This window comes from Gymnogyps californianus, chromosome 5, assembly GCF_018139145.2.
Source record: "Gymnogyps californianus isolate 813 chromosome 5, ASM1813914v2, whole genome shotgun sequence".
Lineage (NCBI taxonomy): Eukaryota > Metazoa > Chordata > Aves > Accipitriformes > Cathartidae > Gymnogyps > Gymnogyps californianus.
The window spans coordinates 44,775,657-44,795,327 of NC_059475.1; the positions used below are offsets into that span (position 1 = coordinate 44,775,657).

The 19,671-nt window shown below is 40.4% G+C and overlaps 2 protein-coding genes across 2 annotated transcripts in view; both read left to right on the forward strand.

Annotated features, from left to right (window-relative positions):
* The first annotated feature begins 939 nt into the window (after nucleotides 1-939).
* On the forward strand, nucleotides 940-12,146 carry PNN (pinin, desmosome associated protein). The gene is made up of 9 exons (XM_050897505.1): nucleotides 940-1,076; nucleotides 1,557-1,628; nucleotides 2,485-2,553; nucleotides 3,713-3,785; nucleotides 4,453-4,547; nucleotides 6,534-6,609; nucleotides 8,330-8,485; nucleotides 8,568-8,706; nucleotides 9,753-12,146. The coding sequence occupies exons 1-9, from the start codon at nucleotides 964-966 to the stop codon at nucleotides 11,039-11,041; spliced, it is 2,082 nt and encodes a 693-aa protein (XP_050753462.1). The 5' UTR covers nucleotides 940-963; the 3' UTR covers nucleotides 11,042-12,146.
* A 6,260-nt stretch (nucleotides 12,147-18,406) lies between these two features.
* The window catches only part of MIA2 (MIA SH3 domain ER export factor 2), a 38,406-nt gene continuing 37,141 nt past the window's right edge, over nucleotides 18,407-19,671 (forward strand). Inside the window, exon 1 of the mRNA XM_050896901.1 lies at nucleotides 18,407-18,521. Within this exon, the coding sequence (XP_050752858.1) occupies nucleotides 18,407-18,521 (115 nt within the window). The remainder of the gene's footprint in view (nucleotides 18,522-19,671) is intronic.

Sequence of the window (19,671 nt, forward strand, 5' to 3'; positions counted from 1 at the left end):
TCTTCCCTGCGGAGCTGCCCCCCCGCACTCCTTACTGCTGAAATGGGGGGGGGGGGGGATTGCTTTCAGAACGTCACTCGTTCATTCGCCTTCCATTTCCTGCCGCCGTGAACCGGCTACGGCCTCCGGGCCTGGGGGCTCACCCCAGCCTCTCCACAGAAACGGCACCGGCTGCCCGGCGGGGAAGAGCGCAGTTAAAAACCTCGCCACCCCAGGCGTCAGGAATAACGTCCCGTAACGGAGTCTCGCAGCCGCTAAGTGGAGAGCCAGCTGGCGAAGCCCGAGCCACGAAGCTTCGGGTGGCGGCCGGGAGGCGTGAGGGCAGGCGCGGACCCGGCAGCGCCCCCCAGCGCGGGGCCGCCCGTGAGGCCGCCGCCACACCCCGGCTTGCGCGCCACCGGGCAGCGCGCCTGCTCTCAGTAACGTCCCCGCCTATTGGCTCGCCTGGCGCAGCGGCCTCTGTAGTGGAGCGGTGATTGGCCCCCGCCCAAGCCGCCTGCGTGCCGGCTTGTCGGTCCCATAGAGAGTGAGAAAGTAGGATGCGTCCTAGGTGGGTGGGGATAAACGTCCCCGAAGCGGCTTTCTGATTGGGCTGTGGGAAATGGACGCATGAGTTCTCGTTAGCTCTGAGCGATGTCACTCCGGCGGTCCCTTTGGTGATTCGTAGAGCTGGCAGGCAGAGGCTTCCAGTGGTCGGTCGGTCGGGATGCCAGTCTGCCTCTGGGCCCTGTGATTGGTGGGCACCTTCCGTGAGCCGTTCCCGCGGGGCGTGCCCTTTCATCTCGTGCCCGCTTATTGGCGGTCAGAGGGGACCGCCGCGGGGCTATTGGCTGCGCCCTCCCGGCCCGCGGCTGCCGGAGTGGTGGGCCGCCAGGCAGGCCGCGCGTGGGCGGGGCCTTCCCCCCCCCCCGTTACCCAGCGGTGCCTTGCGCTGGGCCCCGGCTAGGCCGCGCTGCGGGCGGGATGGCGGTGGCAGTGCGCGCGCTGCAGGAGCAGCTGGAGAAAGCCAAGGAGAGCCTCAAGCACGTGGACGAGAACATCCGCAAGCTCACGGGACGGGACCCCAATGACGTGAGGTGAGGCGAGGGGGGCGCCAGCGGCAGGAACGGCCCGGTGGGGGGAAGGGGGGGCGTGAGAAGCGGCCAGGCCGGGGGGGGGGGGGGGGGGGGGGGCGGGGGTGGTGAGGGGCCTGGCGTGCGCGGCGACGTTGTCCCGGGGCGGGGGGGGGGGAGGGGGTGTTGCGTGAGGGGCGCGAGGGGCGGGCGGCGAGGAGCTGCCCGCAGGCCGCCGCCCCCGCGCCCTTCTCCGGGCCGTCCCCGCTCTTCTGGCGCAGCGCGGGGGGGGGGGGAGCTGGTGGGGCCCCGCTCCCGCTGGTTTGCCCGCGGCGTCTGCCCGTCGTGGCGGGGATGGAGGGATACAACCGTGGGGTGCGTGAGGGAAGGGTCATGGCCGCGGGCATCTCTGGCTAGGCGAGCTGCGGCGCCCCGGGGAGGCTCCCTGCAGCGGCGCGGGGGGCCGGGGCAGGTACCGCTAACAGCGCCCGCCGTTTCTTGCAGGCCCCCTCAAAACAGACTGTTAGCCATCACAGGCCCTGGTGGAGGTAGAGGGCGTGGGAGCTTATTGCTAAGGTAAGGAGTTGCAGAAACGGGCAGTGGGGTTTCTTCCGCCCTTTACCCTGGCACTGATTTGCTGTCCTTACGCTGCGGTGTTTTGTATTTCTCGTCGGACCCCGTTGCTCATTGTACTGCTGTTGCACTAAGTAGGCACCAAAGCTGGCCTACAGGGCATTTGGGGTTTTATGTCACAGCCTGAAATTTAAAGTACCTTCTCATTCTGAGTTATAACAGGTTTAAACTGGTGGTTTTCCCTAACCTTTTCAGTCGTTAGCCTGAAAAATAAGGGGGAACATCAAAGTTAAGGAAGGTGTTATGTGGTGTCTGGGACCTTGTCTCTTTGAAATCATCCAAAATCAGTCTCTCAGTAATTAAGAAACTGGTAGCTTTTCCAGGAAGAATAGAAAGAGTTGAAGTCGACAGGAATTTTAAAACACATGTAGGTAAAACCACTAGTGTTTTGTTGTGGCTTTTCCCTCCCCCTTCCCCCCCCCCCCCCCCAGTAGAATGAAAAGGCCAATTTTTGTTCCGTAGTTATTTCTTAATGGAGTATGTAGTGGCTTTTTTGTTGAATTTCAATATCAAACTGCTGGTTAAGACTTAATACATCTTGAAAATTGTTGCAAATATGAACACTTGAACATAATGGGGCTCCTTGAATAAATGCAGAAATTCAAGTTTAAATTAGTTGGTCCACAAGCAGTATGTTTAAACACTTTATTGCAGTAGTAACAGTAAATGATGATAGAGTTGAGTAAAACTTATTGTTACATCATGACCACAAAGCCAAAATATAGTTTGATTGTGCAGGCTTAAGGTGGACCTGGGGTTAGCCTAACTTGTTCTGAGATCACAAGCATTTTCTTTTTAGGCGTGGATTCTCGGATAGTGGAGGAGGACCCCCAGCCAAACAGAGGGATCTTGAAGGGGCAGCCAGTAGGTGGGTGCAAAAACTGATGCAGAGAACTTGCTTTATCAGAATAAGAATTTATAACAGTAAATTTTAAATACTTAGATTCAATAACTGTTAATAACTGATGACTTTCACTGTTGTCTTCAGAGATTACATATTCAAGACTTGTTGGAAATATATTTGGATGGTAGCAGTTGACTGTGGTGAAATCTTTTTTTTCCCCATACCTTATAACAATATAAAGATTATAGCAATAATATAAAGATATAGCAATACAAAGATTCTTGGAATTTTCTGTTTTACTTGGTGTACCGTCTGCTATATTCTGCTTAGTAGCCCAGATTTGTTTTACAGGAGACACAAATTGAATCATGACTGAGATCTCCCGCTCAATACATTGAATGCATACAGTGTGACAATAGACTCAGATTTTGAGCTTTCACATCTGGATGCAGATCCGTCAGATGTGACTGATTATAGTCAGCTTCATTCTGTGGGCACTTACGTGCAATGGTAGTTCTTGACTAAAGCAAGGCTTGCTTTTGAATATTTGAGTTAACACAAAATGAATACTGTGAAACGGCTTTACCAGTAGTAAAGTGCTGTGCCACAAAGCTGAGAGTGAAAGCTGAAAATAAGTTTTATTTAACACACTGCCTAGTTGTTCTTTGTTAAAGCCTCAGTTGGTCCAAGTTCTCAGGTCCTAAGTGCTCTGCCCCTCCTCACCTGTATTCTAGGTATTTGGCTAGGTAACTTAAATAGCGTTTCCCATTTGAAAAATCATACCAGCCTTTGTATCTTGATGCATTTAAATCTGTCTCGTGATCCCCTTATACCAGTAGCCATTTTAGAGGTTCTGGAAAAAGAAAAATGCAAACATTAAAAACAAGAAATAAATTCCAAAGGTATTCTAAAAAGTCAAATATGGTAGTAATGTGGGCTCTTCTGTTTTACTTTACTGTGCAAGTTGTATTAAAACTTAAACTGTTTTCTCTCACGGATTTTTACCGACAGTAGGTTCTGTCTGTAAAATGCTACTTACTGGTCATTGGAACAGTGGCGAGATTTTTACTGGAAGTGTTGGTTCTTCTGGCTAGATATGCTGACTTGTATTTTTCTTGTGTTAGAACAGATGCTGTCCTAAATATATGTTCTGTAGTGACCACTAATGCTTTTTCTTCCTCAGGCTGGGTGGAGAACGTCGGACAAGAAGAGAATCACGCCAAGAAAGCGACGCAGAGGATGATGATATTAAAAAGGTAATACATGATAAATGGATCTGTGCAGGAAGAAACTTACTGTCCTGGTTTCGGCTGGGATAGAGTTAATTCTCTTGTTAGTAGCTGGTACAGTGCTGTGTTTTGGATTTAGTGTGAGAATAATGTTGATAACACACTGATGTTTTAGTTGTTGCTAAGTAGCGCTTATCCTAAGTTAAGGATTTTCAGTTTCCCATGCTCTGCCAGCAAGCAGGTGTGCAAGAAGCTGGGAGGGAGCATAGCCAGGGCAGCTGACCTGAACTAGCCAAAGGGATATTCCATACCATGGAATGTCATGCCCAGTATATAAACAGGGGGGAGTTGGCCAGGAGGGGCAGATCGCCGCTCAGGCATCGGTCAGCGGGTGGTGAGCAATTGCATTGTGCGTCACTGTTGTTTTTTCTTTTTTTTTGTTATATTCCTTTTCATTACTGTCATTATTATATTTCATTATTGTTAGTATTATATTTTACTTTAGTTATTAAACTGTTCTTATCTCAACCCATGAGTTTTACTTTTTTCTTTCCTGATTCTCCTCCCCATCCCACTGGGAGCGAGGCAGGGAGTGAGGGAGCAGCTGAGTGGTGCTTAGCTGCTGGCTGGGGTTAAACCACAACACTTACTTATCTGGAACATGAACAAAGTAGTTTGTTTTTCTTTGTTGTAGCCAGCGTTGCCATCTTCTGTTGTTGCTACCTCCAAAGAGCGAACACGTCGAGACCTTATACAAGATCAAAATATGGATGAGAAAGGAAAACAAAGGTATGCAGCAGTCTCTTTTAAGCACTAACATGGTACTTCTGGGTGCTAGCATAGGAAGTAGCTTTAGATTTAAAAAGTGTTATACAGATGCTATTATGTATCAAAGATGATGTTGAAGAGGTACCATAATGGTATAAAATTGATTTCAAAAAATATTTTCTCAAAATACTTCACAGCAGTAACAACACATCGTTCACTTCACACACGACGGGTTCTACTTCTCAGGCCACCTACAGGAATAGGTTTGCTAGTGCTATTGTAACTGATTGTCTTTGAGTAAGACAGAAATATATATAGCTTCATTGGTTACCTAACGTTTTGGACTGTTACAGTGATGTCTTGGTACATCATTTATTTTGTTGGTTGAAGGAGGCTTTTGGGTATGGGTTTTTCCTTTTTTTTTTTTTTTTTTTTTTTAATGCAGTAGTTCCATCATGTGTTTCTTTTCTCTTATTACTTTCAGACTCATTTTGTGTACAGTCTGACCTTCCTTTTGCCTGCTTCTTTTTTGATTCCTCCTATGTATATCTTCTTTTTCCTATATTTTATTTGTGTCAGGGTAGCTCATAAAAATTCTTGCTGGAATGCAGTTCTACTGGAAAGAGGTTTTAGAAAAGCAAATTTGCAACTGTGTCCAACCTCTTGGACTCCATCCACTTCAGTCTGCAGCTCACCTGATGCAATAATAACCCATAGCTCAAATAAACAGAAGAATGAGAGCTGGAATAAGGAACTGTAGAGAGTTTCTCTGATAAGGACCACAGATCAATTAGCACAAAAAAGGCACTTCGCTTGCTTCTTTTACAGTTACAGCATCACTAACAGACTGCTGTTGCTTCCATCACCAGTTTCCAACTGCTTTCGTCACAGAAAGACTTTCAAAATTCTTAGTGGACTTCCTACAGCTTCAGGCACTAAAAGTTTGTTTCCTCAGAACTGTAGTTTTACTGTTCTGCACTTAAGTAGTCTTCTGGGGAGATGAGAAAACCAATATTGATCTCTGTGTGGCTTGTGGTGGAAAGAGGCTCTTTAAGAGGACAGCATCCATTGAACTCTTGATTTTGCTTAGTGTCTTCTGGGATGTCATTCATATACAAATACATTTTGAGTAATCTCTAGCTCTCAATTCTTTATTTATTCCTATTTCTACTGTTTTCATATACAAGAACCTTTGCCTTTACATGTCAGGTTTGTGCCACTGGAGTAGAGTGGTACTGAGTGAAGAGAGTAGCATTTCCTTTCTCTCTTAATTGGGTAACAGTTAAAGACGAATAAGAGAGTCTGCCTGTTGCTGTAAAGGCTTAATTTGGGATTAAATGGAAAGAAAGAAAAGGTGAAATTCAATAAGTTAGTTCTTGTTCAGAAGAAGGGAATTCTTTGAAGAATTTTACTTATTTAAGTTTTCTCAAAACAACACTTAATTGGATGAGAGCAATTCTGGTTTCATCCCACAGTGCAGTGTCTCACTGTAGAAGATAGGGTTAGGCAAACTGACGGATAAGCTTTCACTCCCTTGTGGCTCCATTTCTCTTTAATCCTCTGAGCGGCGCTGGCAGGGGGTGTGGGGGGGGTACGTTTTTCAGAAAGCCAAATGACCTTCCAGTTCACTGCCTTATTGATAGCTCACACTGTATTTACTCAACCTTTTCTTCAGTACTCTCTACTTTTGGATGTTTTTTTTTAATATTTCCTTAGTGCCATTATTTCCAGATGTAAAATGTGCAAGCTTCCAATTTTCTCAATGCTAAATGTGCTGTGTTATGGATAAGAGCTGTTTCTTACTCTTAAGCAAAATATGATATGTCACTGTAAATTATATCCTTGACTGTTGGCACAGTCAATATGTGTTCTATTGCTAATGGCCTTGAGTAATACTGAGCCTTTAAAAATAAACATCTCTGCAGTGGAAAGTTTCTCTGATTGTTTATGCAAATAAAAATCTTAGGCTTTGAACTGAATCTTAAACTTTTTTTTATTTTTATTCAGGAATCGACGTATATTTGGCCTGTTGATGGGCACTCTTCAAAAATTTAAACAGGAGTCCACAGTTGCTACTGAAAGGGTACTTATTTTTCGTTGTATCAGATTGCAAATAATAAAGCAAAATTGTATGGTTAAGCTGCTTCAAGTAGGAATGAAAATTCCCCATGGTGTAGGTTGCAGGTGCAACAGATTGGTAAGAGTGCCTGTAGGTTTTTGTTTGGTTTAGTTTAGTGGAATTGGGGTGGGAGGCAGGAAAGGGACTCTTAACAATTTCATGACTTTACAACACTATTTCTGACCATTGCAGGAGTGAAAAGGCAATGTCTTGTTGATTGGGTTTTTTTAATTGCTGTACATTTTTAAAACGTGTAAACCACAAAATAGATTATCTTTTCTTGTTTACATTATTTGGGGATCATTTCAAAGTAAATGGAATTTAATCAGGTTAACTATTTAATGGGTCATAGGCTACTTCTGTAAATAATGGTGATTCAGCATTGCTGAAGCAGTGCCCACCCGGATGTGTCCCAGATGTTTAAATCACAACCAAGTATACAGAAATGTATGGTTGTATTATGCTATCTGTTTGACTACAAATGGCTTCCCCCTCCCAGTATAGATAACAAGAATTACTGTTTTTAATAAATGAATATGTGATTGTACTGAAGTGAAGGCTTTGCATAGCTTAGTGGTAACTTCGAAAAACTTATATATAGGATAGTGGTAACTTTATTCCTAGTATGCTTTTTTAAATTGTGGAGGGTATGGTATTTGTTTACTGTTGCCCTAAATGGGTTATTCAGTTAATACTAATAACCTTTAGATTAAAAGCAGTGTTTGAAAGTTCTACTTTCAGCAGTCCGGTAGAAGCAGATACGAAGTCTTTAAACTTAAAACCTTTTCTGTGTAGTGTTAGCATAGCTGGTTTGCAGTGTTGGTATTGATTACTTTCAGATTCAGTATTTGGATATCCTGCTGTTTTATCTAACTTGTCATGTAGCACATGAGAAAGGACCAAAGTTCTCTGTTGCCTGCTTGCCTTTAGAACAAGAAACTATTGATTAGGATGGTCTAAAAACATGCAGTCCTTGTCTAATTTGTAGTAGTACGTGTTTGTATAAAGAGACTTTGAGGAGTTACTGGTCTTTGCAACGTTTTTCTGAGAATTTGTATAGGCATTGTTCTCTTCATACATAAAAACTTACTATAAATCAAAGTAGAGGCCTGAGGAGTTTTGACGCAGTGATTTTGTTGTCCAAGCACTAAATTGTATTTTTTTAATTAGACAACTGTTGTACAATCTGAGCATATGGCTGTCTAGAACATACAAACAGGGCATTCCTGGATTATAGTAATATATCTAATTAGCGATGAATATACTGGAAGTATTCTCAATGTAATTTGTTTTGTTCGTCACAAACACCAGTCTGCAGTCCTTCATTTGTTTCTGTGGGAGGTGACTTTTTTCCCTCCAAGTGGAACACGTGAAATCTATTTCTTTTTTTCTGCCGTTGGGGGAAAAAAACATGTTGAAGCTTGTATTGAAAATTCAAATTGAATGATAGAAAAGCAGACAGAAATCCACAGGGGCCCATAATTTTATAGTTAACCCACAAAAAATTAGGTGCCAGCAAGCAATGACACTCTTTTCTTCCATTACCTGTAATTTAGGAGATATTTCTTAATCTGTTTTTAGGAATGCCTTTAATGGTGTAAATAATTCAAAATTTTAATTGGACCAAACTAGAGCACTTCTTGATTTAGAAAAAATATTTAAGATGCTTCTTTATTTATCTTAGCAAAAGAGACGACAAGAAATTGAACAAAAACTTGAAGTGCAGGCAGAGGAAGAAAGAAAGCAAGTTGAAAATGAAAGGCGAGAACTATTTGAAGAAAGGCGTGCTAAACAGACAGAGCTGCGGTTACTTGAGCAAAAGGTTGAGCTTGCTCAGTTGGTGAGTTTTATTTTTGCTCTTGATCTTTCTCTTGTTTAAACTATTCTTGTGTATCTTAGGGTTATTTTCTTTCATTTCTCAGCAAGAAGAATGGAATGAACATAATGCTAAAATAATTAAATACATAAGAACGAAGACAAAACCCCACTTATTCTACATACCTGGCAGAATGTGTCCTGCTACGCAGAAGTTGATGGAAGAGTCACAGAAAAAGATGAATGGTAAGTGGTCTTTGTGATACAAAGGCCCTTGTTCTTGCCTCCCTTTGATGTTTGCTGTACAAATTTCTTTTAAGTCTCTCTACTTAAATACATGAATTTCATGGTTAGGACAAACTCTGTGTTCTTGCATGGGTGTTCATCATAAGTGAACATTACTCTTTCAGTGACTTATTTTTATGTTGGATGTGCTTTGATTCTCTTACAAGAAGTCAAAAGAGGTGTATGCATAATCTCAGAGGTATGTGTTTAAAACATAGTCCTTTATATTAGCTGTAGTATCCAGATGTATGCCAGTGCAGCAACTTAGTTTTTGAAAATGCAGATTCTATGGATTGACGACCCAAGGAAATGCAGATTTTTACAAAGGATTTGAGAAGCATTTTCTTAAAAATCATCATAAACTTTAGTGCTGTGCTTTTTTTTTTTTTTTACCTTAATGTGTGTTCATTTCTGTTTCACAGGATGACTATATTTTTCTTTTGGAAAACAATTTAAAATACTGCGGTTGATGGTAGTCCTACTGTTCTTTCTTATTAAACTGAGAATGTACTGGGTTTTTTTCTTAAGGAGTTTTTCTTCATTGTGTGGGGTTGGGGGATAAGAGAAGCTAGCTCACCTGTCTGAATAGCTTACATTATTTAAGCTTTCTTAATACCTAACCAGCTTTTTGCTGATTCTTACTGTCTTTTGTTTACCTTAGGAAATATAACCTTGTTAATATATAAATACCAGGAAATTAAGGTATTATTTTGATATACTGTTGGTTGGATTGATTTTAATGAAGTCAAAAACTCTTTGTTAGCTTAGATTTAGGGCTTTACTGTTCTGATACTCAGCTGAGCTGACTATCCCCTTTGCTTTGTTTTCTTAAGGTAACTAGCAGTCTTTTTCATTATGCATGAATGGCTTGCTACTTCAGAATGAATAAGGATGCAGTATTTATAAGTTAAAACAATTTGGTAACTTACTAGCTCATAGTTAAGGGGAAAGTAGACTTCAGTGTCTGTAGATTATCTGAAACTATTATTTATGCATTTATTCCCTAGCACTCTTTGAAAGCAGGCGAAATGAATTTGCAGAGCAGATTAACAAAATGGAGGCCAGGCCCAGAAGACAATGTGTGAAGGAAAAAGAACAGCAGGAGGTGCAGAATGAAGAAAAGAAGGAAGAACAGAACAAGGAGCAGGAAGAGGGTAAGGTGGCTCAGCAGGTGGAAGAGTTGGAGACAGGTAATCAGCACAATGATGTAGAAATGGAGGAGGTAGGGGAGGAAAAGGGAAAAATAGGTTCAGGGCATAGCGATGCAGAGAAAGAACAGGAAGAGGATGAACAGAGACATGAAATGGAGATTAAAGTAGAAGAGACTACCGAGGTGAGGGAGAATGACAAGCAACAGGATGGTCAGCATGAAGAGGTCACAGTTGTAAAAGAGGAAAGTGAAAACATTCAGCCAGTGGATAATGAGCAGGATGTGGCTGAAATGAATGAGGCAGATAGTGTAGAACCTGTAGAAAATGAAAATGGTAAAGAAGTGGAACCAGAAACAGAGTGTGATGCTCAGCCAGAAAAAGTGTGTAATGTTCCTTCTCCTGAGAAGGAGAAAGGTATCAAACCAGAAATTGAAGCTGAACCTGAAGAAAAACAGGAGAAGGCCCCTGAAGCTCAGCCAGAACCTGTGGCTGAGGCTCTGTCTCAACCACAGTCTGTGCCACTGCCACAGTCACCTCAGTTGTCTCAGTCCACTCAGGATACAGAGCCCCAGGCAGAGAAGGATGAAAATGCTGTGGTGTCTGTAAAGGTGGTTGAGGCACAGACAGAGCAGAGTCAGACACCGAGTGTAGAAATTAAGAATAAGACTAGGAGTAGAAGCAGGGGTAGGGCTGGGAACAAAACTGGTAAGAGTCATAGCCGTAGTAGCAGCAGTAGTAGTAGCAGCAGTACTTCAAGCAGTACTAGTAGTGGAAGTAGTTCCAGCACAGGCAGCAGTAGCAGTCGGAGTAGTTCCACCAGCAGCAGCACTACAAGTGGAAGTACTAGCAGGGACAGTAGCAGCAGTAGCTCTAGCAGCAGTGAAAGTAGAAGTCGAAGCCGAGGAAGAGGGCATAACAGAGATAGAAAACGCAGAAGGAGCACGGACAGGAAGCGAAGGGATGCTTCAGGAGTAGATAGAAGTCACAAGTCCTCAAAAGGTGGGAGTAGAGATACCAAAAGCTCAAAGGATAAAAGTTCAAGATCTGACAGAAAGAGGTCTATATCAGAAAGTAGTCGGTCAGGCAAGAGAACTTCACGGAGTGAAAGAGACCGTAAATCAGACAGGAAAGACAAAAGGCGTTAACAGAAGAGACCAAGCTTCCTTAGCCTAATCTTTGCAGCGGAAGATTATTTGAGTGAAAGGATTCCTTGTAAGGAGGAGGAGAAGGCTGCCTTAAGAATTGCATGCTGTAAAAAATCTTTTGGAAAAATGCAGACTGTTTACCAGGCATTCTTGTACTTTTTACATAATTTTGTAAAAGGTTACTTACCAAAATTATGTGAAGTTCCTGAAAATGTAAAAAATAAAAGATTAACACTCCTTTGCATCTTTTTTTAAATATCCTGTACTCATTAAGATTCTCTGTATATTTTAATGGGTAAACCTTTAAGTAGGTGTGATCACTTCTTCTGTATCATACACTTTTTTTTTTGTAGAAATAAATGTGCATTTTAAATAAATTGTTTGAGATGTCCTGTTGACAATTAAATTCCCCTTTTAGATCATATGTAGGGAGGCAGTGTTGCAGGAAACATGAAATTTTGCTTTTCCCCTCTATTCCTTGCAAGAATGGGAATCTTAAGACCCAGTAAAGGGAGTAATCTCTCTGGTGCTGGGTAGGAAGGGAAAGTAATTGATTTGGATCTATACTTCTTGTTTTCTTCTGTAATCACAAGCTTGTACTCAATTCTATCTTCCAGTTTTATAAAACTTTTTCCTATCCATAGGCAAGCAGTGATTAAATGGGAATGTTAACACTGGCCAAGATAGCTCAAGTCAGTCTGGAATACCACTCTTATCTGCCTTCTGCAGGTGCTTTGGTAGTATTTACATCTATGTTCTGGAGACAGTTAACCTGTTTAATGATGTTCCTTGCTTTGATGGCCAGTGGAGGAAAGACTTCAGCTTGCTTCTCAACCAGAATTCTTTTTATTTTAGTTGCAGACTAATCTTTCATCCCTTCATACCACTAGGAATAATTACATTGCAGTGTTGGAGTTACCTGGGACTACCTAATACTAATGTTGTGTGTGTGCAAGAATGCTTTCTGAATGTATTTAATACAACTTAAAGTGGTATGGTGTTATCTATGAAGGTGAATACTGTTTTTATATAATTTTGTATGGAAAACAATAACATCTGTCGCTCTGTTCTGTACATGTGCAAATAAATGTGGCTTTGTAGACTACTCTCTTGATGCCTATGATGTTTTCTGTAACACAGGTGTATTACCTTAGTCTTTCTACATTTAAAGCATGAATCATAGTTGCAGGTGACTGTACCTTAGAAGCTCTGTATCCAGAATGGTTCTTATAGGCTTTAATTAATGCCTATTAACTGAATATGAAACACTGTTAGAATCTGTGTTGTCTTGGCAGGAAGAGACGTCTCACACTTGCCAAATCACAGACTTGGAAGCCCTAGAAAGATTTCGGAATGGAAATGACATGTAAGCTTGTTTTAGTGTACAAAATGCCATATATACCCCATTTTTCTGGAACATAGAGCAGACTTTTGCAAAGTTTAGTTTGGGAGGGTGTCAATTTTTGGATTTTTCGTATGAACTCAGTAGTGACAGACTTCTGAAGTGCTGAACTTCCTGGCTTAAAGAAATGTGTCTAGCAAGGGATGAAGTGGAATGTTCTTTCAGCACAAATAGACACAGTGGGAAAACTCCTCAGGCTTCCCCCTTCTCAACAAGTTCAGTACTTGATTGATTCTTCAGTCCATTTGCTACTTCAGTATCCTGTCTGCCTCTGCTTCTTTACAACTGAGAATCATTTTTAGTTCCTGTCAGTAGTCTCCAACCATATTTCCTTCCCTTCAGAGGAATGTGGTGGCTTAATGTGCCGCCTTTTTTGAAGGACAAGCAAAAGTTCAAATGCCTCATTGAAAATGTTAAACATAGCAGTTTACCACAAGGAGCAAACTTACTGAGTAGTTGAGTCAATGTTACTGGTTTGCATGTTTCAACTAACTTCATATTTCAAATTGCCTTTGGAAGCCATTTTAATTTTGTTGACTAATTATATTTTTTTTTTTTCCTAACACTGAGTATTTTTAAGGTTTCTTATTTTGAGCTTGAGTGATTCACAGCTGTAGTGTATTTACAGGTTTTAGTGGCTGATACTGTGGTCATTATGCAAAGCTAGAGAAGCAGGTTGCTAGTCCAAAGCCATTGTTTCAGAGGACCATATTAACAGGGTTTATAAAAACAATGTGGTGGGCCCTGGTAACAACTAACGATTGGATTGATTACATTGTTTTAGGTTATAGGCAGTAAAGTATTTTTGACAAGGTGAGAATAATTGATTTTTGTTGCTGAGTACAAAGCTGGTGATGTATTTGATAGTTTAATGTTTGTTAGAAGAAACTTACTGTCATGGTTAAACTGTGCTGTTAATTACTAGTTAGCCTTGCTAAATCTAAGCAGCTCAATGCAACATAAACATCAGTGTGAGAAAACTTCATTCTTATGAAGTTATCAAAAAGCTAGATATTCCAACCAACATTCCACTGCAGAAATAGTATAAGATAGTAGTATACTATTAGCACAATATTACATGAAGACCTGTGTCTTTATAAAGCAGTAGTATTTTTAGTAATTGTTACATTTGCCCTCAAGGTCCCATCCTTGTACCCTGAAACAATTTCAGAGCTGTGGATAGGGCTGAGACCATGGCTGCAATTTCCTTCATCTGTTGCCAGTCTACTGTTTCAAATAGCTGACAATTTTAAGGCTGAATTTAATGCAACAGTTTGGGGTTTCTCAGAATTAAGTGCAGATAGCATAGGGGTAGGAAATGATTAAAACATTTTCTTTTTTTCCCTTCCCCATAGTGGTGAGTAGAGATCAAAGGAAAAATACCTTGTTCTCTTTTCTCTGAAGTAATGTGGAAAAAGGAACGATAGAAAAGGGGAAAAACTACAAATGAAGTAGAGATGCTTTATGTCAGTGGGCAACATACCATGTATGCTCTATGCCTGTCTTGTGGAGTGCTTCCATCAGATGGTCCCTTCTAGCTTTAAGTATAACTTTAGAAGGCAGTTGGGTTTGGTTTTTTTTTTTTTAGAGCTTTTATACTATGCACTGACTCTATACCATTTACTTGTCTTTTTCTTCAGTCCTGATGCACAGATAACCTGGAGGACTCCAAGAATGTGGTTTTTTCCATGATGCTCCACTCGGAGTCCTTGTTAGTAGATTTTATGCAGATTGTTAATTAATTATAAGCTAAAACATGACTTTGCATAAAAGGTACACCTCTTCAAATTCCTGCTCCTTTACTTAAGGTGATGTCTTTGTGCGTAGAACAGTGTCATTGTGTGTATTCAGAGGAAACCTGAATGTAATTTTTCTGAGGAAAGCAGGTATTAGTGAACTAAACACCCCCCTGCAGCAATATTAATTTCCAAAGCCAGTAAATTTGCAAATAGATTTCTGGAGCATCTTTTGTTTATCAGGGAAGTAATGGTCTTGTGGTTAGGTCCCAGTTATAATTTTGAAATTCAGGTTCAGCTGCTGATTTTGTAGCAATTCCTGTGGTACAACAGGACAAACCTATTCATTTTATGTATGTCCCAGATCTTCAAAATCATGCACAAATCTTAAAATCTGCTCAAAGAAGTATTTCTCTGAGACTACATGTATTTATGATGGGATCAAATGCTGTGGTGGTGGTATATGAGTAATATACAGAGATCTGTGTTTTGGATGATATAATTTTGCTCTTTCAGACTTCTTCCCCCCACTCCCCCCATCTCAGTTTTTTAGCAAACCTGTGTTTTACCACAAACCTTGTTTAGGCGGTTGTTATTAGGTGACAGTGTTCTATTATATGGCAAAATGTGAGGCAGTCAAAGCTTGGAAATGTATTATCAAGATTCAAAGTAATACAAGTCACAAGTTCCATGATTTTCTAGAAATGCACTGTGAGTTGTCATGCTTGTAACCATTTTTGTAATAGGGAAGCAATAATGGCTTTTTCTTGCTATTTGTTGTCCTGGCTGAAAAAGTTGGTTTAAATCTGGATGACAAATGACTGTTACCTTTTTAGATTTGTCTAACTGGAAGAGTGAATTAGTGTTCCTTTTCTTCCTTTGACTTATTAATTTTTAAAAGATACTTGTTTAAAAAAAAAAAATCTTTTTGGCATGACATTTGATTCAATGTAAAAGTTGACCTGTATTTTCATCCAAACGTCCCAAGTCAAGAGAACTATAATTTTAAAGTGTTTTTGCCATGGACTATATTCTTCCATGTATTAATGCAATATTCCACACAGTGAAACCCTACATTCTGTATGGAGCCTTCTGGTGCTATCATAAGAATATAACCAAAGCTGTTATATACTACTGTTGTTATAAAATAGATGTTGACTTTAATGTACTTAGAAGAACTTTTACCAACTTATGATTTGCTTTGGGATCTTTATTGTTAATGCAGATACTGAATAGTCCAGGAAATGCAAGATCTCTTTTACTTACACAAACTCATGTCTTAAAAGAGCCATCCAGTGTGTCATACTACTCAGTTTATTTAAATTACACCGTTAATTCGGAGTTGATCCTTCTGTGAATTTTAATATATCCTAAGGGATCTCTGCATTTCTAGCTTGGTAGTTAAAGCTACTAATATGTCATTGCAAATAAAAAGTTAATGGTTTCATCCTAACAAAAGCTGTTGGAAATAGATCTTACTTTTTCATTAGCATTGTTTGTCTTCGCATGTGTAATAGTACTCACATTTGTTGCTTCAGTTCTGCAGAACAGAAATTAACTGAAGTCTCACTCTATCTGCTATAAAGCTTTCAACTTTGTCCTTTGGAAGCCAGCTATGATAAACTCCATGAATCTTTATCTTTGACTTTAGTTCAAAGGTGATTAGAAGTTATGCTTGTATAACATCTGCAAGCATAGGACTTACACCCAAAAGAAAAGAATATTTGATATAAATATGATTTATTATTCAAGTCACTAGAGGAACAAATAACACAGAACAGAGATCAGAGCAGTGCTCATCAGCCTTTTAACAGCTTCAAACCTAGAAGAATGATTGTTAAGACTAAGCTACACAATGAGCAGTGCCCAGAATAACTTGAAAATTGCAGACGTAGATTAAATTGAGTAGCTAAGATGAGCTGCAACATTTTACCTCCATATAAAGACTTGAGAATTAGTTTGGGTATCCATATGAAACTGAAGTCAGAGCCATTTTCAGAGCTATTTTGACAAATACAGTAATAATGCGCAGATCTCAAGGTGTGGGTCTGATAGTTTGTTCTCCCACACAAGCTTGCTGAAGTACGTAATTTTAGGTGTCAGAATACCTGGCTTTTCCATTTTTAGGTGAATCAGCTCCATGTTACCAGGCTCAAAAAGGGACTGTTAACCTTTCTAGGCCCATTATTGGTTTTTGTTCCATGGTTAGTGTGCAACGTTATGAAAGACTCTTCTGACCAGTCGTTAATCTTGGTGGGATAAAAATGTTGCCCTTTTTTCAATTTTGTACAACACTTAGTATATATAGAGAGTCCCCCAGTATAAATTTCTTGTATATTCCTTCTCACCAATCTGTCCTAATCTGTAGAGACTTGGGAATGAAAAAAAAATGCCCGTCCTACTTTTCTGCTCACCAGCTTTCTTTGCATTTGTCATGTTGTAGCTGCTTGGTATTCCATTTCTCCCCTTTCACCTCCTACAGATAAACCTAGAGGACCCCAGGGAAGGTCCCAAATCACTGACCCTCTAAGCAACAGAAGATCCAGGGGAGTGAAGAGGAGAGAAGGTTGATGCTGGGGATGGGGCTGCATCAAAGCTAGTCAGGACCAGGGCGGGGGGACGGGGAGGAGCTGATCTATCGTGTATTTTCCCTGGTGCACAAGACAGCTCTCCGGTGGATTACCTAACAGCAGAGGCAGCTGGTGTACTAGGTCATAGGATAGGCCTGTCTGACTACCAGGTCATGTGGCAAAGGAAGGGGCCAAAGTGTTAGATTGCAACTAGAGGACATGTCATCTACTGTGATTTTTTTGTTTGCAGGACATATTGCTGGTTAATGTGACCCTGGCTCACTGTGCCCTCTCTCTCAACCTCCAGTAGATGATCTGTTTGCTGGCTCAGTAGATCAGGCTAAGCACCAGTGTCTGGCAGGTTTGAGTTGTGGAGCAGGAGGGAGGGGGAACTACGCTGCAAGCAGGGTACAGCTTAGGTTCATGGAAAGAGAAAGCACAGTGAATTCCGCGTGAGTCATGCTCGGGACTGAAGGAGGGGCAGGCCTATCAGGAAGCATATGGCTGCAAATATTATCAGGTTGGGAAGGAATGCAGATTCTTGGGGCGCTATCAAGAAGGGAGAGAGAAGAGGCTACCTCATGCAGGAGAGTGGGAAAGGAAAGGTGAAGCCCCTTTTGCAGGTAAATTACACATACTGTGTTTAGATGACCAAGGAAGTGCAGGACAACAATGTGAAGCCTTTGAAGCAAAGCTTACTTCTAATGCAAACCTCTCTGCAAGATTTCAGTTATAGCACAACTTCATACCTATATAACCAGTGTACAACTCCCTGCATAATTACTACTTTAAAGCATAACCTGTATTTGAGAAAACATTCTTTATAACTCCATATTGGATAATAGGTCGCTAAGAAACAGAGGGTATTCCTTAGAAAGCAGGACATATCATCTGCTTAGCTTTGGTATATTGCTCTGTGATATATGATGCAGAGATAGCATATGGATTTTCCAGTTGTCTTAAGAGCCTGAAAACTGCCAAGGACCTTTAAAAGACTTTGGAGTTGAGGAAGTATTCCCCGTGCTAAAGGATTGTACTTCGCATCTAGTGCATGAGAAAACTCCAAAAGAGCATGTGGAAAAAATTTCTGTTCTAAGTTCCCAATGACCACCTACAAATAATCTAAAACATATCAGTGCACATAAAATATAGTTTATTAAACAAAAAAAGCTAGAAAATTGTCAATAGCTATATTAGCAACCATGCAAATGAATACAAGCGTAAAATTGATAGTCCATCTTAAAATCAGATGGAAGATGTATATTAAAAATGCATTCATAATCCAGAAAAAATCCTAATACAACTCTTGTTGAATTTCCCCTAACACAACCTTCCACAAATTCAGTACAAAAGAACCTATCTGATAGAGGCTAAATTTTGATGTGACCAGAACTAGTTTCTTTGTATTCAAAACATCAGTCTAGCTAGCAGAACATAGTTAATTATTAAACGTATGTGTATAATCAGGACAACTGACTTCGCAGATTGTTAGCAGGTTAGCATAGTGTACTTCTGTTTAAGCAGATGAGAACGAAAATAGGATTACAAGTTCATTTGCAATGTTTTGTTAGGCTAAGAAAAATAATGTAGAATATTCTTGCTAATCGCACATCGATGCAGTTTCCACAGTTTCACTGCATTCCAGATTTAATCTAAAATGTCAAGGATCTTGGATCAGAGAATTTTGCTGTTAGTAATTTCATTTTTAACAAGTCTGCAGAGTACAAAGGTACTTTCAGAATGGAAGAAGTGTGGTGATCGGGAATGTGAGAGTAAGTAAAAAGTTTTTTGGTTTTTTTTTTTTCAAAAGGAGTCTGTGGTGTATGTGCAGCTATTACGAACCGTAATGTCGAAATCAGCAATGAAACAGACTAAAAATTAGTAGCCATAGAAAATGTTTGTTGTCAATATACTAAGTTTATGAGCAATAGGCTTAAACTTTTCAAAAAAAAAGAAAAAAATACTTGCTGGATTGCGTTGTGTAAGTATATAAAGATCAAAGTTCAGTAAAAATACTCTTGAACAGCTAGTTTTTCTCAGGTTTCCTCAAAACAGGCAGTATAAAGCAGCTTTAAAGTATTTTTAACTCATTCTTTACAGGTACAAAAGAAATTTTTAAAAACCAAAAATGGTAGGCTATAAACTGAGGAAGAAGACTATATATCTTGTGTTTATAGTACATTCACAGCCCATTTTGCTCTATTATTTTCTACTGTAAGCAAACTGTTTGGTTCGGGTTTTTTGTAATCCTTCTTACAAAAGACCCTATTAATATATCCTCTTTACTTATTTTTTCTTCTTTAACATGAAGTAAGAGCAGTAACTAGTTATGGGCTTCCTGGGGAGTAAATACCTCTGCGGGAGGTAGAACCACTGAATCACAAGCAGGCAGCAACAAATAATGCCCCATTTATTATCCATTGATTACCATTGTGAAACCTGTCATAATCATATGTAGTTGAAGCTGTTTCTAAGCTAAGCTGTCTCCATTGGTTTGGCAGTCTTAATTGTTGCACTTTCAAGGTGGATAGCTTGTCCTGAAGTGGAAGAGACCTTAGATTTCCTCTGCTGATGGATCTTCATTTTCCTGTGGAACCATACTGACTTCAGTGGGTTCTGGATGCTCAGAGATGTCTGTCTTTGTGCAACAGCATGTGGAATGGGCTCCAAACTGACCAGAGTACATCAGCAGTGGTTTCTGTGGGGAGACAGGGGTGGAGACAAAGAGAATTTAAAGTCATTCAAATTGAATTGGAAACTTTGTCTTTGACAATGTGTTTAAGGTTTATATTGCTTAAACATACCTATTTTCTTCATAAGATAAATGTATTCAAAATAGAGGACAAAATCCCTGAAATAATTACTAGATTTAACTTAGAATTTCTAAAATATACAATTATAAATATGCCTGGGAAATATTTT

Bases quoted from the DNA above. Each gene is read 5' to 3' on its own strand.
- PNN (XM_050897505.1), top strand. From the start codon at position 964: ATGGCGGTGGCAGTGCGCGCGCTGCAGGAGCAGCTGGAGAAAGCCAAG. The intron at 2,554-3,712 runs GTGGGTGCAAAA...TTTCTTCCTCAG, and splicing joins CTTGAAGGGGCAGCCAGTAG to GCTGGGTGGAGAACGTCGGA. The intron at 8,486-8,567 runs GTGAGTTTTATT...TTCATTTCTCAG, and splicing joins AGGTTGAGCTTGCTCAGTTG to CAAGAAGAATGGAATGAACA.